The sequence below is a fragment of the Epinephelus lanceolatus genome, chromosome 9, assembly GCF_041903045.1.
Source record: "Epinephelus lanceolatus isolate andai-2023 chromosome 9, ASM4190304v1, whole genome shotgun sequence".
Lineage (NCBI taxonomy): Eukaryota > Metazoa > Chordata > Actinopteri > Perciformes > Serranidae > Epinephelus > Epinephelus lanceolatus.
In genome coordinates, this window is record NC_135742.1 from 40,427,035 (window position 1) to 40,451,861 (window position 24,827).

The following is a 24,827-nucleotide window of genomic DNA, read 5'->3' on the forward strand; positions in this document are numbered from 1 at the left end:
TTTTGGGTTGTCCGTGCATCTGTCCATGCCATTCTTGTGAACATGATATCTCAAGAATGCCATATGTAAATATCTTCAAATTTGACAAAATGTTCTGTTGGTTTCAATGATGAACTGATGAGAATTTCATGGTCAAAGGTCAAGGTCACTGTGACCTTGCATCTGTCACATTCTTATGGACACAATATCTCAAGAAAGCCTTGAGGGATTCTCTCAAACCTCCACTTGGACTTAGGAAATAACTGATTAGAATTTAGTGGTTGAAGGTCAAAGGTCAAGGTCACTGTGAGCTGACAAAGCAAGTTTTTGGCCATAATTCAAGAATTTCTACACTAGAAGGGGAGACATTTGGTCAGCTACTGAAGTGATGTGTGTGAAGCATCCATGTTTTCACAGACAGGGATGTAAACTGTAAGTACAACCTGACTGGCTTGCAGAGGCACACAACCATGAGGCAGTAATTCTAGTAGTAGCCTGTTACACTATTGTAAGTCAAAAGTAAATTACTGTGGTAATTTTTGTGTTCCATATTGTCCTGTGGTATTACTGTAGCAACGTACCACAGGTTCTGTGGAAATGTATCAGGGGTTGTGGTACTGTACCACATGTTTTGTGGTATATTGGCAGTGGCGGAAGAAGCACTCAGATCTTTTACTTTAGTAAAAGAAATACTTTAGAAATACTCTGTTACAAATAAAAGTGCATTCCCATTTTTAGTAAAAGTGCAAAAGTATTAGTATTACAATGTACTTAAAGATGCAGTTTGTAATCCTTGAAAAAGACAGGTGATTGCACAGCTGCCCCCTAATAGTCAACCAATGGTTAGTTGACCAGAAAGGTCATTAGTCTGCAAGATTTCATTGGTTGCAAAAATACAAAACAAAAAAGAACAACAACATACAAATGTGAAAGAGCTGCGACTTGTCAAAATTAATCAAAACCTATATGACTGGTCTTCCTGGACACAGGAAATGGCCATGCTCAGCAGTCAGACAGGAGTCACGTTGAGGCTGGTACCTGCGGTTATTACACAGGTTATAAAATAACATGTTGTACAGGAAATCCAAAGTGTGGGATAAAGGACGAACCCAAGGTGATATGTAAACTCATTCTTCGACTACAAACATGATGTATTATCTGAAACATTTAAGTAGCTACATGCCCATTAATCACTTAGCACATCATCACCGCTTTGCTGTCACACACCCCAAGGCGGCTTACTCAGTGTGTCACGTGCATGTGTTGATAAAATATATGCTTATATTAAGAGTCATTGATATGGTTTTGTATCTCTCTGTAATGTAGCACAGTGTTAACAATGTAATTTATACTATTCTTTCTCAGACCTTGAACTCAAACCATTGGGTTGCCCTGCCCAAAATATCTCATTTAATAACTAAGTTAATATCGTAAACATGCGGGCGACTAGTTGACTAATGGCCCTAAATGATGACTACTGGTTGACAAGGACAATTCTTGGACAGGGGCAGCCCTAGTTGATTGTTGAGTCTCATGCCCAGGTTTGTGTTGATGGTTCGACTACCAAACCTAAGTCACGGTAAAGGAATGCACAAGACATTTATCTGTCAGATAGTATAGGGGGAAATTATGATACTTTGGGTTTTAAATTTCTCACTTAACTTATGCACTTGCAAAATGAATAAATAAATTTAACTTGTTGTTTAATTGTTGAAGCAAAAACTGCCTTTTTTTCTCTATGTATTCCCTCAAAGACCTCTCTTCTTGTAAATCACAAAGAGGTATTTCTGTTGACTAGTATGATTTCTGGGAAGCAGGCATGTTGGAGGAAAAGAGAAGGGATAGATGAAGTGAAAGTCAAACTGGAGAGTGAAACCATTGTGTCATGCTGCACAGCAGTTCTGTGGCTGTTGACCAGTGTATAAAAGAGAGTTCTCCTGTGAGCTGTACATCATCAGGAGTCCAGACTGAAGAAAGACACAGTGTGAGCCATAACCTGTCTACAGCCAACAACTATGAATTCGGCTGTCATCGCCTTTCTCGCCAGCCTGCTTGTCCTCTGTGCACAAGATACTGTCAACAGTTCAGTGTTCTGTGATTATCTTATACTTACTTTTAGTGCCATATTAATATGCTCAGCTTTCCTGTTACTGTATATTTAATATGGACAGCTTTACTCTAAGTGCTGTATCTTGCGTTCTGCACAAGTAGGATTGTCAAAAGAACCAACCCCGTGATGCCGTTTTATTTTGATTGACAAATATTATAGTCCCAACAACTCATCTTCTTTTCTCCAGCCACAGGCAACAATGCAGCTCAAAATGGCTAAATGTCAATGAAAGTCAGTAAAAGATGACACTTTGGTTTAAGTTTAGCAATGTGTTTCAGTTAAAATGCATAGAGATTAGAGTTTTAAAGCTGCACTAATCAATACTTTTAAGCCTGTCTCCCAATGTCAGCTGGGATGAGCTCCAGCACCCCTGCGACCCTAAATGGAAGAAGCAGTTCAGGATAATTACGTTGATTACATTAATAGTAGATCAAATGACTTTGCAAGGGGTCGCTGGTAGTGATGAACAAAACAATCAGTCAGTAAAATAGTAATACATGTTCGTTCCAGTCTGCTGATGGATTAAAAGGTCCATCTTGGTCCAAAATCATAAAAATGCGTTAAGATTGTGTTTGCTTTTGTTATCAGGGGTGTAAAATGATCAGCAGTTAATAGGGTTGTGTCTTTTCTTCCCACAGGACAACAGGACCCTTCCAGTAAGTGCAAGTGTTATAAAGAGTTTACTGGGAGGATCAGTTCGAAGCTCATCAAGGGAGAACCAGTCATACACAGCCCAAGTAACTTCTGTCCACATACAGAGATTATGTGAGTAAATGAGCTGAATTAAGCCACATTTACCAACATGTCATTCTTCTGCATTTCTTCAGCTTCTCTCTAACATGCCTCTCTCTTCTCTCCTAGTATTACAACAACAGCAGATATGAAAAAATGTGTTAATCCAAAGTCACCACTCAGACAGCTCATTCTGAAAAACAAAGAAAAGTAAGAACGGCTGGACTGCACTAACTTCAGACAACATAAAACAGTGTCCAATATAAAATACTGCTGTGAATGTGTCAGATCTCCATTGATTTTTACTAACAGTGTCATATGTTGTTTCAGGCAGGAGAAGAATGGAGCTGGGAGCATGACAAAGATGACAACGGCAACGGCTTCCAGTCAGACTCATACAACGAGACTCCATCAGACATCCAAGCTTTAAGACTCCACCACTGCACTGCAGATGATACACTGGAACTGAAACACTGCTGTTATAATAGAAGGAGCTGATCATGATCACTGCCTCTGACATGTAAATAAGTGAATATAAATGATCAAAATGTTCTCAATGGCCAGTCTTCTGTTCCTGTCCTCCTAACTTAAATAATCTCCATGTATATCATGTAAATAATCTGTATATATTTTTTAAATACTAAAAATAAATCACATCTGATTGGACTTTCTGTGCTCTGTGTTTTGATTTCATGTATGTTAACACAACACTAAGTGAACATGTGCTGACATTCACCAGTTAATATAATGTACTTACAATAACATTGCTGAGTTAACCCTATTACTATCAGCAATCAGTAAGTATTATCGTTACACATATAATGTAATTCTTCTGTTTTTATGCAGATGATGCAATTTTATATGCCTCAGGCTCAGACTCACCTTCATTCTACCTTTGATGCTTTCCAATCATCACTTTGTACAGTAATCATAGACGTCTTTTAAAGGCAAATAGAACCAAGTTCATGGTACTCTCCACTTTCATCAATGTCTTTGACTGTCCTGACATTAAAACTTTAAATTGTACCCATATCATGCTCACTGATTCGTACACACACTGGCTTGACAACAAACTGCTGCTCATGATACATTCAATGTTTAATTAAAAATAATAATAAAATCATAGATATCAAAGGCAGTCTGACTTTTGTAAAACTATTTTTTTATGTGTGCACTTGATTACAACAACATACAGAACAAATTTCTGTATGTTCTTTACTGTCACAATGCCCAATCATTACACACTAAAAACTGCTGGGTTAAAAATAACCCAACTTGGGTTATTTCAGTAACCCACTGCTGGGTCAAAAAGGGACCGACCCAGCCATGGGTTGTTTTAACCCAGCAGGGTTGGGTTATGGGTTTGACCCAGCATGTCGGGTTATGTTTTCTACTCAAAAAATGGGTTAAAATGACCAGGTTGTTGGGTTAAAGCTACCCAAAGGTGGGTTGAAAAATACTACCCAAAATCTGGGTTATCACTTATTTCATTTAAATCTACTTCTGCATTAAGAAATGAATTTATGAAATTAAATTATTAAATGATGAAGAAAGTACATCATGTCTCAGATTCTTTTATTGCAAGCAATAATGTATGAAAATACATGTAAAAAAAAAAAAAATCTGTAATATAAAAAATAAATATTATAAAATTAATTTCACATTCATGTTCAACATGAGCAACTTTTGTCAAACAATTTCATTTCTTTTTTTTCTTTTTTTTAAGTTTTTCTATGGACACAAAGATGTAATCATGTAGGGAGTAGCCAACTTTAAAATCTAGAAAACAACAGCTAACTGAGCTCTCATTAACTTTATGGCATTGTTTAAAATCTAGAAAACAACAGCTAACTGAGCTCTCATTAACTTTATGGCATTGTTTAAAATCTAGAAAACATACATACTTAAATCATGAACAATGTAACCAGGGAGTAGCCCACTTTAAAATCTGGCATGAATGTACTTAGATCACAGCTAACTGAGCTCTCATTAACTTTATGGCATTTGATTCATGTCCTGGGATGTTGAAGATGACTGTCTGTATGAACTTCCAAACCTGGGCACATGGTTTTGGGTAAGTGACATCAAACACAAAAAATGCCTTGAAACACCCATCAACTGCACCCAAAAGAGATGGGTGCTCCATGGCTGTCCCATTTATGATTACAAACGCTTGGGAACACTGATGCTCTTCCCCCAGCATGAGGACATATGGGTACTCTGTTGTTGCTCCGCTCAGGTAGCCCACCATGTTAGTTCCAATCTGAAAAAACAAAACAAAAACAAACAAAAAAGAAAAAGATTAACTTCATTAATCTGATACAGGACCTTGTTCTAACTGAACCTCAACACTGAGTTTTGCATACCAGTATACTACTTTTTTATTAATGTGCCTGCATGATCCAACAATTGCTTCAGTGTGTATGCCAGTGGTTCTTAAACTGTGGGAGCCACTGGTTAGAGCATAGAGCCACTGCAGGCTGAGCCAGATGACCAGTAAAAAATATGGAATGAAACTGAGTTGAATGAATATGATTTATGTTGGTAAGGTAAACAAATAAACAAAGTTTGCTGATGCCATCATGGTGACCTTTATTTCACTAAAATTTGATGATTTTTTTTTTAGTCGCTTTCCAAATTATTATTAATGATTGATAAAAAATGTGGGGTGTGGGACGTGAACTTTTTTTTGCTTCTGAAGGGGGGTATGCCAGAAAAAGTTTGAGAACCACTGGTATATACCAGACTGACCAAAACAGTGAATACTACTTTATATATAATTTATATATAAATTACCACCCCCTCCAATATAGCAAATTGTGACACAATAACAATATCAGTCACAATAATTGCAATTAATTTTTCTCCCAAGATTGTTCAGCCCTACTTTATATGTTTCTAATGTTAATTTACTTACCTTCAAAAGCAGGGAGCAATTCAGCCAGGTTCCATTCCAGAAGTTTTGCCTTCACGAACTCATCCATCTTTCAGAAATAAACAGAAATATTTTTAGAGATACAAATGATTGTGTACATATGGGCCAATAGTTCACTAGTAGGGGTGTAACGACACACAAACTTTACAGTCATGGGTTAGGATTCTGTATGTTTTCAGTAGAGCAGGGAAAACAAAAAAAATGTAGAAAGTAACTTTTGTCATGTAAAGATTAAACAGGAGGCCATGATTCTAACTGTAAAAGACAGGACTCCCAAATGCTGGCATACTGTCAATACTGTCAATCACCAGTTGATGATGCCCAAGCAACTGCAGATTGTGCTCGTTTATACAGAGCAGCACAACGGACTGACTGAAATGCACACGTTAAGGCACATTACAGCAGAACTCAAGCCCTTTGACCTGGTGATATGATTAAATGATTAATTATAACATTATATTGTTAATAACATGATTAAAGCATGTATTCTTGAAACGGAGTATGGTGGCATTGCTTGCTTTACAGTCTGGATCTGCACTGACTGTTTTATTCTTGTTCTATTAATAAGCACATCCGGGTCATATAGTCGTAAACATAAAGTTACCCCACTTTAGTTGAAACGTGTCTCTAAACCGTAATGCTCCCATAACTGGTCTGTTTGCCGCTCGGAGTGCAGCAACGTTACATGAGCTTGGCTCACCTGGCTAAGTCACCTAGCATGCTACAGCAACAACCGGTGCCCTGCCCAAACTTACCAGGTAAAAACTAGCACGGTCGATTTAAAGTTCCGCCCGTACCAGTAACTTGGTTCACAGGGCATAATGTTACCGAAGCAAACGGTACGGGATGAATACACATAACGTTACCTTCACACCCCTACTCAGTGGCCCCTTTTCACCGAAACAGTAGCAACACACAGCATTAACGCTATATTGCCTATTAAAAAGCTAGCGAGCTAGTTAGCTTGCAGTCCGCGGAGCAGTTGGCAAGCGAGCTAACAAGCAAACTTGACACAATTTCCACAAATAATGTTGGCACACTATCGATAGAAAGTTAACTTCACAGCAATTACCATAGCTGGCCAGCTTACCTATATATACACCATAATGTAGATGGCACCACACGAAATGTTCACAATAGCTCGCGCTAGCTCGCTGACGTCAACAGTTAACAAGCTAACGTTAGGTTACCTAATGATAGCTTCAGTTCATGTCTACAGTAAAAAAAAAAAAAGAATGATCTGGCCATGTTTAGGTAGCGTAACGTTGGGTATTATTGTACAGCGTCTAAGTCTTGGTTCAGTTTTGCCTTCTTACCGTTTCATTTCACATCCACAAAGAGGGTCGAGGGTCGAAGGTCAGGTCAAGTCGCCATCCTCATAAAAATGGCGGATGAAGAGCTTGTAATTTCGCGGGCATCTTCAACCCATTGCGTTGGGTCACTATTTTTAACCCAATGTTAGGTCAAATCTACCCAACCTATGACCCAACAGCCTGAACCCAGCAATTGGGTTATTAAAATAACCCAGCATTTTTAAGTGTGTACTTTAGTAGCTAAACCCTGTTCATCACAGTGCATTATGCTTTAACACTAATTACAAATTTCATCATTGCTCTTTGTATCACATGGTGGGATAGACTTTTTACTGACAAAAAGCAATAATCAATTCATAGTTTTTATCTATGAAGCTTTACAGTTGAAGCTTCCAAACTACATCATATCTCTTCTCTTATTTAAATCCTGTAGGCCTACTTTCCCCAAAATGGCCCATTCATGTCAGTGCTACATCGCTGTGCTGTCTGGGAAGGATTAACTGTGACTGGCTGCAAATCGATTGCCCTGAAAATCGTTTGCTGAACACACGGAGGTGTTAACATTTTGTTGACACACTCCATCCGTCATGTATTTCCAGTCATAAACATTCATGTAAAAGTAAAAAAATATAGGCCTATAAACAATGGAGTGCAAATTATTTACCTTGCAATTGTTATTTTTGGACTCATTTTCAAAACAGGAGTCCACAAAGCAATGGTGACTACATCCATCATTTTATGCAGTCTGTGGTTTTAACCCAGAACCTTCCTGCTGTTAGGCAGCGCTACCTGCTGTGCCACTGTGCTGCCCTGACTCATCTAACTATAATGTTGTTAATACTTTGTCAAATGTGGTTGTCTCACCTTATTTGTGTTTTTGCATTCTGATTGTGATCTTTTTTTTTTTTTTTTTTTCCTCCCGTTAAAGGGGTTTTTTTGGGGAGTCTTTCCTTCCGCTGTGAGATTGTGATTTGTGATATTGGGCTTTATAAATAAAATTAATTGATTGATTGAAGTCTTTCTTATAAAAGAGATCCCAATTTCAAGGAGACAACCTGATTAAATGAGGTTTAAGAATGGGGGGGGGGTGACACTTTGGGCCCCTGGGCCTGTGCTCAGTTGTAATACATTCCTGTCCAGTATTACATCCATGATAGACTGTTATGGCTTCAGCGCTGAGGATTCAGGGTAAACACTGGGACTGGGGCTTCCCCTCAGCCTGTTAGTTTCAATTTCACATCCCATTTCTTCAGAAGTCTTAAGGCGATGCTAAAATTATAGGAAAGGGAACACATGCTGACACTACATGAAACAACTTTTACTTATGTAAAATATACCTAATGATATAGTGCAATTTGCCAGAGAGGTATTTATGTAGAAACTACTGGTAATTACAATCATGCTGTGGAGGAAAGGCTGCTGACTCAAATAAAGTTATAAATTACTGTCTTTAAGGTCTTGTCTTGCCTAAAAATACTTTCTGGCAAACCAGACAACAAATAATCAGATGCACATTCCCTTGAAAAGGTTGGTGTTTCCTTATTTAGCATTTTGAAATGATAATAAAAAAGTAATCTTGCATGCTGTCCTGGAAAAATAAGGGAGTGAGATTAATTAACTTTTGAAGAAAAAGCAGTCTCTTTTTTTTTAATTATGTAAAGATGAATACATTGAAAAGCAATAAAATGCACCCTCGCTCAATTCAATAGACTCAGGCATTTAGCATCACATTACTGCATCAGGTTGCAGACTTGTGCTACTTTTAGAATACATTTTAGCATTGTCATTGAAAGTCTTGAGGCCACTGTGGCCACTACGTAGCAAAAGTTATATTGGCTTGCTTTCTTGTGTAAAACTGACCAGCTTCACTCCTCATGGCAATAGTAAACAGCAGAGATTCAGTCTGTTTTTTAACTGATAGTGGATGGACTTTGTACATGAAACCAAATGAAAAAACAGGAATAAAATAAACAAGAAGCTCACTCTCATTACTGTGTCACAGTGCAGGACATTCAACAAATACACAGAAGAAGAAGATATACTTTATCAATTCCAGAGAGGAAATTTATTTTTTTCCCCCTGTTGTCATATACACACAGGCCCTAAAGATACACCCATGCACAAACAGGACCTGTATGTGGAGAGATGTCAGAGCGAGGGGGCTGCCCATGGACAGCTGCCCTGAGCAGTTGGGGGTTTGATGCCTTGCTCAGGGACACCTTGGCAGTGTCCAGTGGATGAGCTGGCACCTCTCCAGCTACCAGTCCATGCTCCATATTAAGTCCAAACGGAGACTCAAGCCGGCGACCCTCGTGTTCCCAACCCAAGACCCTATGGACTGAGTTACTTTGGTTGGGCAATGTCACCATGGCGCAACCCCAGATTCACAGTCTAGGCATAACGTTTGCCCTAGCTGTTGCCATTTAAAGCCCAGTTCAGTTCTGTACTACTTTTATGATTTCCAGGTTTTCAGGTTTTTTTGTGGCTGAATATAATTTGTAGTTTCCTAAAATATGAACGAGGATAGTGACAGTGAGACACTGGCTACAGTTGCATTAGTAGCAGTGATGGAAAAACTGCACTTGTGTAAATAAGAGTGTGTGAAATAAACATTATTGATTCTGTTTAGTTCACATATAAATTTACAATCGTTTCTGATAGCTGTGTTATCTGATAGATTGTACGACACCTTTAACCTATCCAAATGTTTTCCAGCAGGTTGTGTTAACACCTCCACCATACTATAAATGATGATGTAAATGATTTATAAAATGATCACTGCAAAGTCGTGTGAACTAAAAGTGGGCTAAAAGTGTAACCATTCAGACACTTTCCCTCTGTGGTTTTCACCCTCACCTCAGGGAGAAGTTGCTGATATCCATAAATCTCTGTGGTGTTTGTTGGAATGGATATGTTCAAATTAAAGTCTGCTGTGTCCTCTGTTCATGCAGTATTTCCACGTGTGGAAATAACTATAATAAGACTATTCTACATGAAACTAGCTACTTCAGCAGTCACTATTAAAGCATTTACACATTAGCATCACCAAGAAAAGCACGTTTTCAAACTGCCAGAATGGAAACTGTTACAGACTGTGACGTCAGCAATTTTCCAGGTCTTATCTTGTGTTCATACTGGATGCAAATACAACAGTTTGCACAAGTGAGTTAAATGTAAAGTCAATGTAAAGATGCCATTAGATGCCATTTTTTATTTCCATCGGACGACGTGATTGATGCGACCAATACAGACAATGCAAAATATGTGAATTAAGCTGCACGAATGAAGCAAGTAATATGATTTTGTATCATACGTTTATTCGAGAGAGTAGAAAAATCTGTACTTTAGCAACTTATTTCTGTCACGATAGCCAATCAGCATTGAGATTCTCCAGGGACATATGATGCTGAGGACGTACCGACGGAAGTTCATTTATTAAATATCCATCCATCCATTTTCAACTGCTGATCTGAAGATGGATCGCGGGGGCAGTAGGCTGAGCAAAGTATTTCAGACATCCCTATCCCTAGCAATGCCTTCCAGCTACTCCTGGGGGACCCTGAGGCATTCCCAGGCCAGATGAGATATATGATCCCTCCAGCGTGTTCTGGGTCTACCCCGGGGCCTCCTACCAGTTGGACTTTCCCAAAACAACTCTAACGGGAGGCGCCCAAACATATTTTGGTCACTTGTACCTGCAACCTCAGTACTTTTGGCAGGGAAACAAAACTCGTGCAAGTAACGCAACATAAAAATTCCCATCATGTTTGGTGTGAACACAACATTAGACAGTCATTAATATTTTCATTTAACAAATTGTTGTATGCAAGAATTTGGACATTAAAGCTGAACTTAATTGAACTGATTCCCTGAGAGACCTCTCAATTGTATGGATACAATATTACAAGACAAAGCCATTATGTACACTTTAAAGTTTCAGTGTGTAGGATTTGATATGATGGGAGAAATGGAATGTTATAATAATATGTTATCTTTAGTGTATAATCACCTGAAAATATCTGCATCTTGGATGCAGCTGTTTTCAGCAGAAAAGCTGATATACTTAGTTTATTATTTATTTAAAAAAAAAATCCTGCACAGTTTAGGCTACCTTAAAGAGATGATCAGCAGCTAATAAGGTTGTGTCTTTTCTTCCCACAGGACAACGGGACCTTTCCAGTAAGTGCAAGTGTTACAGTTTTATTGGCAGGATCAGTCCGAAGCTCATCAAGGGAGAGCCAGTTATACACAGCCCAAGTAACTTCTGTCCACATACAGAGATTATGTGAGTAAATGAGCTGAATTAAGCCACATTTACCAACATGTCATTCTTCTGCATTTCTTCAGCTTCTCTCTAACATGCCTCTCTCTTCTCTCCTAGTATTACAACAACAGCAGATATGAAAAAATGTGTTAATCCAAAGTCACCATTCGGACAGCTCATTCTGAAAAACAAAGAAAAGTAAGAACGGCTGGACTGCACTAACTTCAGACAACATAACACAGTGTCCAATATAAAATACTGCTGTGAATGTGTCAGATCTCCATTAATTTTTACTAACAGTGTCATATGTTGTTTCAGGCAGGAGAAGAATGGAGCTGGGAGCATGACAAAGATGACAACGACAACGGCTTCCAGTCAGACTCATACAACGAGACTCCATCAGACATCCAAGCTTTAAGACTCCACCACTGCACTGCAGATGATACACTGGAACTGAAACACTGCTGTTATAATAGAAGGAGCTGATCATGATCACTGCCTCTGTCATGTAAATAAGTGTATATAAATGATCAAAATGTTCTCAATGGCCAGTCTTCTGTTCCTGCCCTACTAACTTAAATTGTCTTCACGTATGTATATCATGTAAATAATCTGTATATATTTTTTAAATATTTAAAATAAATCACATCTGATTGGACTTTCTGGGCTCTGTGTTTTGTTTTCATGTATGTTAACATAATGCAAAGTGATAATGTGCTGACATTCACCAGTTAATATAATGTGCTTACAATAACATTGCTGAGTTAACCCTATTACCATCAGCATGCAGTAAGTATTATCATTACATGTACAATGTAATTCTTCTGTTTTTTTGCAGATGATGCAATTTTATATGCCTCAGGCTCGGACTCACCTTAATTCTGCCTTTGATGCTTTCCAATCATCACTTTGTACAGTAATCATAGACGTCTTTTAAAGGCAGATACAACCAAGTTCATGGTACTCTCCACTTCCACCAATGTCTTTGACTGTCCTGACATTAAAACTTTAAATTGTACCCATATTGTGCTCGCTGATTCGTACACACACTCAGGAATCTGGCTTGACAGCAGACTGCTGTTCATGATACATTCAATGTTTAATTAAAAATAATAATAATAAAATCATAAAAAATCAAAGGCTGTCTGACTTTTGCTACACTATTTTTCAGTCATTTTTTTCTGTCTGCACTTGATTACAACAACATTTCTGTATGTTCTATACTGTTACAATTCAAGACCCTATGGACTGAGCTACTGCTGCCCAAGGTCAGTTTACTGTGTCACTTTCAAATGGCAAAAAAAACCTAAAATAAATAAATAAATAAAAACCACACCGACTTGCTAAAAACTGCAGTTCCATAAATGGCCATCTGAGGCTGGGTTAAAGAGCAAGTCAATCCCATAAAGTGCTGCACGGACAATGTTTTTTTCTTTTCTTTTGATTTTGTAGGCCAACCTTGAAGCTTGTCAAGTTCTCTTGTCAACAAGCCAACAGAATTGCTCCACTGGATTTTGGTTTCCAAAGCTTCCAAATTCACGGGTGGGGTATTTATTTATGTCATAGAACAAAACATTAAAGTCTTTTGAGCTTGTGTTAATCACAGTCCTTATTTCATGCATCTAACCAAAAACCCATCAAAAACCCCGTTGATTTTCAGATGAGGGACCCTGAAATGCAAAAATGCTAACTCATTTCCATGTCATAGGACTCATCCCTGCACCTTTCACTAGAAACCCATCTTAAAATGCTCAACTTTACAGCAGAAATAAACATGTGTACAGCCTGGTAGAAGCTAATTTCCACATTCATGACAACTGTATGGGGGTAAGTTTTTATATAAGTCACCCTCTTAATTCTTTTTAAGGCTTTAAGTTATGCATAATTGGGGGCGTGGTCACTTTGAGTGAGTGGTGGATGCCGTCCTTTGTCAAGTCGCTACAATGGCGACAACTTTGGTTGGGCAATGTCACCATGGCGTAACCCCAGATTGACAGTTTAGGCATAAATAAAATTGAATTCAATTGAACTGAATAACGTTTGCCCTAGCTGTCACCATTTAAAGCCCAGTTCAGACCAAAGACCCTTACAATGAGACGAGTTGAAACAGGCATCTACTTGCAATGTGCCGTTGTGCAACATTCTAAAACCCTGCCGGTTCACACCAGTGCAACTAGATGAGATGGTATATCATGTCTATGCAACAACTCTCTGTATGACTGTTCTGATTTCCAGGTTTTCAGGCTTTTTTGTGGTTGAATATAATTTGTAGTTTCCTAAAATATGAATGAGGATAGTGACAGTGAGACACTGGCTACAGTTGCATTAGTAGCAGTGGTGGAAAAACTGCACTTGTGTAAATAAGAGTGTGTGAAATAAAAGTTACTGATTCTGTTTAGTTCACATATAAATTTGATAGATTGTATGACACCTTTAACCTATCCAAATGTTTTCCAGCAGGTTGTGTTAACACCTCCATCATACTATAAATGATGATGTAAATGATTTATAAAATGATCACTGCAAAGTCGTGTGAACTAAAAGTGGGCTAAAAGTGTAACCATTCAGACACTTTCCCTCTGTGGTTTTCACCCTCACCTCAGGGAGAAGTTGCTGATATCCATAAATCTCTGTGGTGTTTGTTGGAATGGATATGATCAAATTAAACTCTGCTGTGTCCTCTGTTCATGCAGTATTTCCACATGTGTGGAAATAACGATAATAAGACTATTCCACATGAAACTAGCTACTTCAGCAGTCACTATTAAAGCATTTACACATTAGCATCACCAAGAAAAGCACGTTTTCAAACTGCCAGAATGGCAACAGTTACAGACTGTGACGTCAGCAATATCACCCAGTGCACTACATGGTCACCAGTGATCCAAACACATGTCCATATTTATCACATCCTGTTGAGCAAGTCATGTCTGATTCAGGGAATTCCCCTCAAACCACAGAAAAGAGGAAACAAAATGAAACTGAAACACTATCAATAATTCAGCCAGTCAGCAAAAACGGGATGTTTTTCCACTATTTTTTCAAGCAGAGCAAGAGTTTAGTGGGAATTCATTAGAATAGACCCTTGAGGTTAGAGGATTTTTTAAAATTTAATTTCAACTACCTCATTATCTGAAAGATGCCTTTTGGTATATGTATTAATGTAAATACATGATTTCCCACTCAGATACATAGAATAATACCTATCTTATGACGCAATCACCATCTTTGTGTGTTTCCAGGTCTTATCTTGTGTTCACTCCAGATGCAAATACAACAGTTTGCACAAGTGAGTTAAATGTAAAGTCAGTGTAAAGATGCCATGAGATGACATTTTTTATTCCCATGGGACGACGTGATTGATGCGACCAATGCAAACAATGCGAAATGTGTGAATTGAGCTGCACTAATGAGGCAAGTAGTACGATTTTGCATCATATGTTCATTCGAGAGAGAAAAAAACCCTGCACTTTAGCAACCTATTCTTGTCCTGATAGCCAATCAGCATCGAGATTCTCCAGGCACATATGATGCTGTGGACATACCGGTGGAAGTTCATTTATTGATTCAGCAATTTCATGTGCTTATGATGTGAGTTATTCGCGTATGAAGAAAATCAACACAAAATATCCATCCGTCCATTTTCAACTGTTTATCTGAAGCTGGATCGCGGGGGCAGTAGGCTGAGCAAAGTATTCCAGACGTCCATCTCCCTAGCAATGCCTTCCAGCTACTCCTGGGGGACCCCGAGGCATACCCAGGCCAGATGATATATATGATCCCTCCAGCGTGTTCTGAGTCTACCGCGGGGCCTCCTACCAGTTGGAGTTTCTCAGACCACCACCGGGAGGTGCCCAGGAGGCATCCTGATCAGATGCCCGAACCACCTCAACTGCGGCTTTCAACACAAAGGAGCAGCGGCTCAACTCCAAGCTCCCTCTGGATGTCCGAGCTCCTTACCCTATCTCTAAGGCTGAGCCCAGTCGCCCCGTGGAGGAAACATATTTCGGTCGCTTGTACCTGCAACCTCAGTCTTTCAGCAGGGAAACAAAATATTCTCGCATTCAAACTCATGCAAGTAACGCAACATAAACATTCCCATCATGTTTGGTGTGAACACAACATTAGACAGTCATTCATGTTTTCATTTAACAAATTGTTGTATGCAAGAATTTGGACATCAAAGCTGAAATTAATTGAACTGATTCCCTGAGAGACCTCTCAATTGTATGGATACAATATTACAAGACAAAGCCATTATATACACTTTAAAGTTTCAGTGTGTAGGATTTAGGAGGATATGATAGGAGAAATGGAATGTTATAATAATATTTAGTGTATAATCACCTGAAAATAGGAATTGTTGTGTTTTCATGACCTTAGAATGGACAGTTTATATTTACAAAGGGAACAAGTCCTTGTGTACAGAGACTGCCATGTTGCATTGCCATGTTTTACAGTAGCCCAGAATGGACAAACCAAACACTGGCATATTTTTGCGTCGGCCACCTTAGTTACAAGCCCCTTCACAGCGAGCAGTGTTGGAAAAACACAGATTTTCCAACGCGAACGTGCTTGATTCTGTGTTTTAACCAGTTTAAATCACAGAATCTGTTTGGTTTGGAGAGGAAGAGACCAATGTGGATAATCTGGCTCCCATTAAAAACCTTATGATCTATGAACACTGGAGGAAATCTTATCAGGAGAAGTTTCAGCTGGTTGAAATCTCCAAACCTCACTGCCAGATGCTACTAAATCTTTCTAAATCTTACACACTGCTCCTTTAATGTTTCTCTGAAACAAAGCCTCTGGAGGAGAAGTGTCTCTGATTCCTGAGAAGCAGGCATGTGAGAGGAAAAAGGAAGGGACAGAGAAAGTGAAAGTCAAACTGGAATGTGAAACCATTGCCTCATACTGCACAGCAGTTCTGTGGCTGTTGACCAGTGTATAAAAGACAGTTCTCCTGTGAGTTGTACATCATCAGGAGTCCAGACTGAAGAAAGACACAGTGTGAGCCATAACCTGTCTACAGCCAACAACTATGAATTCAGCTGTCATCGCCTTTCTCGCCAGCCTGCTTGTCCTCTGTGCACAAGGTACTGTCAACAGTTCAGTGTTCTGTGATTGTTTTGTACTTGTGATAGAGCTGACATCCCACTTTAGTACAACACTTGAACTATTTTCTACATGCTTTCTGTAACTGTATGATAATATGGAGTGTTTTGCTGTAATGCTGCATCTTGGATGCAGCTGAAGAGATGATCAGCAGCTAATAAGGTTGTGTCTTTTCTTCCCACAGGACAACAGGACCTTTCCAGTAAGTGCAAGTGTCACAGTTTTATTGGCAGGATCAGTTCGAAGCTCATCAAGGGAGAACCAGTCATACACAGCCCAAGTAACTTCTGTCCACATACAGAGATTATGTGAGTAAATGAGCTGAATTAAGCCACATTTACCAACATGTCATTCTTCTGCATTTCTTCAGCTTCTCTCTAACATGCCTCTCTCTTCTCTCCTAGTATTACAACAACAGCAGATATGAAAAAATGTGTTAATCCAAAGTCACCATTCGGACAGCTCATTCTGAAAAACAAAGAAAAGTAAGAACGGATGGACTGCACTAACTTCAGACAACATAACACAGTGTCCAATATAAAATACTGCTGTGAATGTGTCAGATCTCCATTAATTTTTACTAACAGTGTCATATGTTGTTTCAGGCAGGAGAAGAATGGAGCTGGGAGCATGACAAAGATGACAACGACAACGGCTTCCAGTCAGACTCATACAACGAGACTCCATCAGACATCCAAGCTTTAAGACTCCACCACTGCACTGCAGATGATACACTGGAACTGAAACACTGCTGTTATAATAGAAGGAGCTGATCATGATTACTGCCTCTGACATGTAAACAAGTGTATATAAATGATCAAAATGTTCTCAGTGGGCAGTCTTCTGTTCGTGCCCTACTAACTTAAATTGTCTTCACGTATGTATATCATGTAAATAATCTGTATATATTTTTTAAATATTTAAAATAAATCACATCTGATTGGACTTTCTGGGCTCTGTGTTTTGTTTTCATGTATGTTAACATAATGCAAAGTGATAATGTGCTGACATTCACCAGTTAATATAATGTACTTACAATAACATTGCTGAGTTAACCCTATTACCATCAGCATGCAGTAAGTATTATCATTACACATACAATGTAATTCTTCTGTTTTTTTGCAGATGATGCAATTTTATATGCCTCAGGCTCAGACTCACCTTAATTCTGCCTTTGATGCTTTCCAATCATCACTTTGTACAGTAATCATAGACGTCTTTTAAAGGCAGATACAACCAAGTTCATGGTACTCTCCACTTCCACCAATGTCTTTGACTGTCCTGACATTAAAACTTTAAATTGTACCCATATTGTGCTCGCTGATTCGTACACACACTCAGGAATCTGGCTTGACAGCAGACTGCTGTTCATGATACATTCAATGTTTAATTAAAAATAATAATAATAAAATCATAAAAAATCAAAGGCTGTCTGACTTTTGCTACACTATTTTTCAGTCATTTTTTTCTGTCTGTACTTGATTACAACAACATTTCTGTATGTTCTATACTGTTACAATTCAAGACCCTATGGACTGAGCTACTGCTGCCCAAGGTCAGTTTACTGTGTCACTTTCAAATGGCAAAAAAACCTAAAATAAATAAATAAATAAAAACCACACCGACGTGCTAAAAACTGCAGTTCCATAAATGGCCATCTGAGGCTGGGTTAAAGAGCAAGTCAATCCCATAAAGTGCTGCACGGACAATGTTTTTTTCTTTTCTTTTGATTTTGTAGGCCAACCTTGAAGCTTGTCAAGTTCTCTTGTCAACAAGCCAACAGAATTGCTCCACTGGATTTTGGTTTCCAAAGCTTCCAAATTCATGGGTGGGGTATGTATTTATGTCGTAGAACAAAACATTAAAGTCTTTTGAGCTTGTGTTAATCACAGTCCTTATTTCATGCATCTAACCAAAAACCCATCAAAAATTCCATTGATTTTCAGATGAGGGACCCTGAAATGCAAAAATGCTAACTCATTTCCATGTCATAGGACTCATCCCTGCACCTTTCACTAGAAACCCATCTTAAAATGCTCAACTTTACAGCAGAAATAAACATGTGTACAGCCTGGTAGAAGCTAATTTCCACATTCATGACAACTGTATGGGGGTAAGTTTTTATATAAGTCACCCTCTTAATTCTTTTTAAGGCTTTAAGTTATGCATAATTGGGGGCGTGGTCACTTTGAGTGAGTGGTGGATGCCGTCCTTTGTCAAGTCGCTACAATGGCGACAACTTTGGTTGGGCAATGTCACCATGGCGTAACCCCAGATTGACAGTTTAGGCATAAATAAAATTGAATTCAATTGAACTGAATAACGTTTGCCCTAGCTGTCACCATTTAAAGCCCAGTTCAGACCAAAGACCCTTACAATGAGACGAGTTGAAACAGGCATCTACTTGCAATGTGCCGTTGTGCAACATTCTAAAACCCTGCCGGTTCACACCAGTGCAACTAGATGAGATGGTATATCATGTCTATGCAACAACTCTCTGTATGACTGTTCTGATTTCCAGGTTTTCAGGCTTTTTTGTGGTTGAATATAATTTGTAGTTTCCTAAAATATGAATGAGGATAGTGACAGTGAGACACTGGCTACAGTTGCATTAGTAGCAGTGGTGGAAAAACTGCACTTGTGTAAATAAGAGTGTGTGAAATAAAAGTTACTGATTCTGTTTAGTTCACATATAAATTTGATAGATTGTATGACACCTTTAACCTATCCAAATGTTTTCCAGCAGATTGTGTTAACACCTCCATCATACTATAAATGATGATGTAAATGATTTATAAAATGATCACTGCAAAGTCGTGTGAACTAAAAGTGGGCTAAAAGTGTAACCATTCAGACACTTTCCCTCTGTGGTTTTCACCCTCACCTCAGGGAGAAGTTGCTGATATCCATAAATCTCTGTGGTGTTTGTTGGAATGGATATGATCAAATTAAACTCTGCTGTGTCCTCTGTTCATGCAGTATTTCCACATGTGTGGAAATAACGATAATAAGACTATTCCACATGAAACTAGCTACTTCAGCAGTCACTATTAAAGCATTTACACATTAGCATCACCAAGAAAAGCACGTTTTCAAACTGCCAGAATGGCAACAGTTACAGACTGTGACGTCAGCAATATCACCCAGTGCACTACATGGTCACCAGTGATCCAAACACATGTCCATATTTATCACATCCTGTTGAGCAAGTCATGTCTGATTCAGGGAATTCCCCTCAAACCACAGAAAAGAGGAAACAAAATGAAACTGAAACACTATCATTCATTCAGCCAGTCAGCAAAAATGGGATGTTTTTCCACTATTTTTTCAAGCAGAGCAAGAGTTTAGTGGGAATTCATTAGAATAGACCCTTGAGGTTAGAGGATTTTTTAAAATTTAATTTCAACTACCTCATTATCTGAAAGATGCCTTTTGGTATATGTATTAATGTAAATACATGATTTCCCACTCAGATACATAGAATAATACCTATCTTATGACGCAATCACCATCTTTGTGTGTTTCCAGGTCTTATCTTGTGTTCACACCAGATGCAAATACAACAGTTTGCACAAGTGAGTTAAATGTAAAGTCAGTGTAAAGATGCCATGAGATGCCATTTTTTATTCCCATGGGACGACGTGATTGATGCGACCAATGCAAACAATGCGAAATGTGTGAATTGAGCTGCACTAATGAGGCAAGTAGTACGATTTTGCATCATATGTTCATTCGAGAGAGAAAAAAACCCTGCACTTTAGCAACTTATTCTTGTCACGATAGCCAATCAGCATCGAGATTCTCCAGGCACATATGATGCTGTGGACATACCGGTGGAAGTTCATTTATTGATTCAGCAATTTCATGTGCTTATGAAGTGTGCTTTTCGCGTATGAAACAAATCAACACAAAATATCCATCCATCCATTTTCAACTGCTTATCTGAAGCTGGATCGCGGGGGCAGTAGGCTGAGCAAAGTATTCCAGACGTCCATCTCCCTAGCAATGCCTTCCAGCTACTCCTGGGGGACCCCGAGGCATACCCAGGCCAGATGATATATATGATCCCTCCAGCGTGTTTTGAGTCTACCGCGGGGCCTCCTACCAGTTGGAGTTTCCCAGACCACCACCGGGAGGTGCCCAGGAGGCATCCTGATCAGATACCAGAACCACCTCAACTGCGGCTTTCAACACGAAAGAGCAGCGGCTCAAATCCACGCTCCCTCTGGATGTCCGAGCTCCTTACCCTATCTCTAAGGCTGAGCCCAGTCACCCCGTGGAGGAAACATATTTCGGTCGCTTGTACCTGCAACCTCAGTCTTTCAGCAGGGAAACAAAATATTCTCGCATTCAAACTCATGCAAGTAACGCAACATAAACATTCCCATCATGTTTGGTGTGAACACAACATTAGACAGTCATTCATGTTTTCATTTAACAAATTGTTGTATGCAAGAATTTGGACATCAAAGCTGAAATTAATTGAACTGATTCCCTGAGAGACCTCTCAATTGTATGGATACAATATTACAAGACAAAGCCATTATATACACTTTAAAGTTTCAGTGTGTAGGATTTAGGAGGATATGATAGGAGAAATGGAATGTTATAATAATATTTAGTGTATAATCACCTGAAAATAGGAATTGTTGTGTTTTCATGACCTTAGAATGGACAGTTTATATTTACAAAGGGAACAAGTCCTTGTGTACAGAGACTGCCATGTTGCATTGCCATGTTTTACAGTAGCCCAGAATGGACAAACCAAACACTGGCATATTTTTGCGTCGGCCACCTTAGTTACAAGCCCCTTCACAGCGAGCAGTGTTGGAAAAACACAGATTTTCCAACGCGAACGTGCTTGATTCTGTGTTTTAACCAGTTTAAATCACAGAATCTGTTTGGTTTGGAGAGGAAGAGACCAATGTGGATAATCTGGCTCCCATTAAAAACCTTATGATCTATGAACACTGGAGGAAATCTTATCAGGAGAAGTTTCAGCTGGTTGAAATCTCCTAACCTCACTGCCAGATGCTACTAAATCTTTCTAAATCTTACACACTGCTCCTTTAATGTTTCTCTGAAACAAAGCCTCTGGAGGAGAAGTGTCTCTGATTCCTGAGAAGCAGGCATGTGAGAGGAAAAAGGAAGGGACAGAGAAAGTGAAAGTCAAACTGGAATGTGAAACCATTGCCTCATACTGCACAGCAGTTCTGTGGCTGTTGACCAGTGTATAAAAGACAGTTCTCCTGTGAGTTGTACATCATCAGGAGTCCAGACTGAAGAAAGACACAGTGTGAGCCATAACCTGTCTACAGCCAACAACTATGAATTCGGCTGTCATCGCTTTTCTCGCCAGCCTGCTTGTCCTCTGTGCACAAGGTACTGTCAACAGTTCAGTGTTCTGTGATTGTTTTGTACTTGTGATAGAGCTGACATCCCACTTTAGTACAACACTTGAACTATTTTCTACATGCTTTCTGTAACTGTATGATAATATGGAGTGTTTGGCTGTAATGCTGCATCTTGGATGCAGCTGAAGAGATGATCAGCAGCTAATAAGGTTGTGTCTTTTCTTCCCACAGGACAACGGGACCTTTCCAGTAAGTGCAAGTGTTACAGTTTTATTGGCAGGTTCAGTTCGAAGCTCATCAAGGGAGAACCAGTCATACACAGCCCAAGTAACTTCTGTCCACATACAGAGATTATGTGAGTAAATGAGCTGAATTAAGCCACATTTACCAACATGTCATTCTTCTGCATTTCTTCAGCTTCTCTCTAACATGCCTCTCTCTTCTCTCCTAGTATTACAACAACAGCAGATATGAAAAAATGTGTTAATCCAAAGTCACCACTCGGACAGCTCATTCTGAAAAACAAAGAAAAGTAAGAACGGTGGACTGCACTAACTTCAGACAACATAACACAGTGTCCAATATAAAATACTGCTGTGAATGTGTCAGATCTCCATTGATTTTTACTAACAGTGTCATATGTTGTTTCAGGCAGGAGAAGAATGGAGCTGGGAGCATGACAAAGATGACAACGGCAACGGCTTCCAGTCAGACTCATACAACGAGACTCCATCAGACATCCAAGCTTTAAGACTCCACCACTGCACTGCAGATGATACACTGGAGCTGAAACACTGCTGTTATAATAGAAGGAGCTGATCATGATCACTGCCTCTGACATGTAAATAAGTGTATATAAATGATCACAAAGTTCTCAGTTGCCAGTCTTCTGTTCCTGCCCTACTAACTTAAATTGTCTTCACGTATGTATATCATGTAAATAATCTGTATATATTTTTTAAATATTTAAAATAAATCACATCTGATTGGACCCTCTGGGCTCTGTGTTTTGTCTTTATGTTCTAAGGGAGTCGTTCCTGACCTTTTTTCCTGACCAACCCTTTTTCTATGATTGACTAAACTGACATCCTGTCTAAGTGATACATTTTCTGGATATTTTCAATTATATTAAATGCATAACTGTAACAGTACAGAACAACTGATAAACTGTACAATCAATCCAAATAGTGAGCCCAATAACTGCAGGAAGTTTGTGTATAATGAGTGATTTAGATGATTTTTTAGCAAATTATTTCCTATAAATATTGTTTATTGTTGAGTATTTCCTGATATTTTAGGAACTTTATTATATGGTTCTCTGTCTGTATTATGTATTTTCTGATTTTTAACCATCATGGATTTTTTTGGATATCAATTACACATCGTTATGTTAAATTCATGAAGAAAACATTGTTTTTCTTGCATGCCTCCACAATGAGCGGAGAATTAAAAATTAAAAAAATGTTCTTGATGAATCTAGGTAAAAGGGGACCACACTTCACAACAGAAAAACTACATCAAAATGTAAATTCTCAACCTTTCACACAACTTGTGTAGTATAATCAAAGTGTCGTTAATCCAGCCATATGCTCTGTACTTCTCAAACGCATGCATGTCTCTTGCTTGTCTCCAGAGTGAATGGAGAATCCAAAACAAACACACACACACAAAAAACATGTCACGTTTCAAACATTTCAGTACAGACAGTCTAGCGCCTGGCCACATGCATATGTTTTTTTTAAGATTTTTTTGGGCATTTTTTGCCTTTAATGGACAGGACAGTTAAGTGTGAAAGAGAGAGAGAGAGAGAGAGAGGGGGGGGGGATAACATGCAGCAAAGGGCCACAGGCTGGACTCGAACCCGGGCCGCTGTGGCAACGGCCTTGTACATGGGGCGCCTGCTCTACCACTAAGCCACCGATGCCCCTACATGCATATGTTTGAGCTCATACCCACACTCATCCTCAGACACACTCAGAAACACTTATAGGCAAAAATGCTTTATATTAACAGCAACTTTGTGAAAATGCATGTGTTTAGGAAGTACTGAGGCTACAGCTGGATATTTGGGAGTTGGATTATACTGCACAAGTTGAAATGGATGTTTTGATATGGTTTTGCTGTTGTTAAATGCTGTCCCTCTCACACAACTTTTGCAGTGTAATCGAAGTTTCATTTATCCAGTTGTATGATCAGTACTGGGTGGCACGGTGGTGTAGTGGTTAGCACTGTCTCCTCACAGCAAAAGGGTTTTTGGTTCGATCCTAGGAGGGAGCCCTTCTGTGTGGAGTTTGCATGTTCTCCCCGTGTCAGTGTGGGTTTTCTCCAAGTACTCCAGTTTCCTCCCACAGTCCAAAGACATGCAGGTTAATTGGTGACTCTAAATTGCCCGTAGGTGTGAATGGGTTTTAGCCCTGTAATAGTCTGGCGACCTGTCCAGGGTGTACCCTGCTTCTCGCCCAATGTCAGCTGGGATAGGATCCTGCCCCCCCGTGACCCTCAAGAGGATACAAGTACAGAAATGGATGGATGGATGATCAGTACTTCCCAAACACATGCATTTTCAATAAAATGTTACAAATAAAAAGACACATTCGTTCAAACAGCTTTACACACAGACAAGTAGCATGTCTGGGCACACACCTGCATTCAACCTCGACTCAAGTGGAGCTCATACACACGCAGCTGCTAAGGCACGCTCAGGGTGTGCTATTCATAGGCGGAAGTGTTTTATAGTGTAGCATTTTAGTGAAAATTGATGTGTTTGGGAAGCACTGAGTGTACAGCTGGATAAATGAGACTTCGATTATAGTGCACAAGTTGTGTGGGTGTTTGTAAACAGATGAACAGCCCTCTGAAACAGATTTTATGTAGTTTTGCTGTTGTTAAACATGGACCCCAATCACTTCAAATAATGAAGAATGTTTGCCTTTTTTGGATTCTCCATTCAACGTGGAGGCATGCAAGAAAAACAACGTAATATGCGGTGAGTGGTACACAAACAATCATTTTGTGGGTGAAGTAT

At 39.1% G+C, this 24,827-nt stretch overlaps 4 protein-coding genes and 1 long non-coding RNA gene across 6 annotated transcripts; 4 read left to right on the forward strand and 1 right to left on the reverse strand.

The window, feature by feature from the left end:
* Positions 1 to 1,915: 1,915 nt before the first annotated feature.
* LOC144464361 (uncharacterized) lies at positions 1,916 to 3,425 on the forward strand. Its single transcript, XM_078171098.1, has 4 exons — positions 1,916 to 2,061; positions 2,728 to 2,854; positions 2,951 to 3,031; positions 3,152 to 3,425. Exons 1-4 carry the CDS (start codon positions 1,995 to 1,997, stop codon positions 3,249 to 3,251), a joined length of 375 nt encoding a protein of 124 aa, XP_078027224.1. The 5' UTR covers positions 1,916 to 1,994; the 3' UTR covers positions 3,252 to 3,425.
* A 966-nt stretch (positions 3,426 to 4,391) lies between these two features.
* LOC117252967 (uncharacterized) lies at positions 4,392 to 7,205 on the reverse strand. 2 transcript variants are annotated; one of them, XR_004501350.2, is made up of 3 exons: positions 7,073 to 7,205; positions 5,739 to 5,805; positions 4,392 to 5,084 (listed from the first exon to the last, which is right to left on the reverse strand). It is a non-coding gene; the product is annotated as an uncharacterized LOC117252967 (long non-coding RNA). The 2 variants fall into 2 exon arrangements; XR_004501351.2 differs by lacking the exon at positions 7,073 to 7,205 and adding an exon at positions 6,847 to 7,034.
* Positions 6,425 to 11,991, forward strand: LOC144464362 (uncharacterized). Its single transcript, XM_078171099.1, has 4 exons — positions 6,425 to 6,514; positions 11,231 to 11,354; positions 11,451 to 11,531; positions 11,652 to 11,991. Exons 1-4 carry the CDS (start codon positions 6,442 to 6,444, stop codon positions 11,749 to 11,751), a joined length of 378 nt encoding a protein of 125 aa, XP_078027225.1. The 5' UTR covers positions 6,425 to 6,441; the 3' UTR covers positions 11,752 to 11,991.
* Positions 11,992 to 16,271: 4,280 nt separating this feature from the next.
* LOC144464298 (C-X-C motif chemokine 11-1-like) lies at positions 16,272 to 17,393 on the forward strand. The gene is made up of 4 exons (XM_078170961.1): positions 16,272 to 16,429; positions 16,633 to 16,756; positions 16,853 to 16,933; positions 17,054 to 17,393. The coding sequence occupies exons 1-4, from the start codon at positions 16,375 to 16,377 to the stop codon at positions 17,151 to 17,153; spliced, it is 360 nt and encodes a 119-aa protein (XP_078027087.1). The 5' UTR covers positions 16,272 to 16,374; the 3' UTR covers positions 17,154 to 17,393.
* A 4,279-nt stretch (positions 17,394 to 21,672) lies between these two features.
* LOC144464299 (uncharacterized) lies at positions 21,673 to 22,793 on the forward strand. The gene is made up of 4 exons (XM_078170962.1): positions 21,673 to 21,830; positions 22,034 to 22,157; positions 22,254 to 22,334; positions 22,454 to 22,793. Exons 1-4 carry the CDS (start codon positions 21,776 to 21,778, stop codon positions 22,551 to 22,553), a joined length of 360 nt encoding a protein of 119 aa, XP_078027088.1. The 5' UTR covers positions 21,673 to 21,775; the 3' UTR covers positions 22,554 to 22,793.
* The last annotated feature ends 2,034 nt before the right edge of the window (positions 22,794 to 24,827 follow it).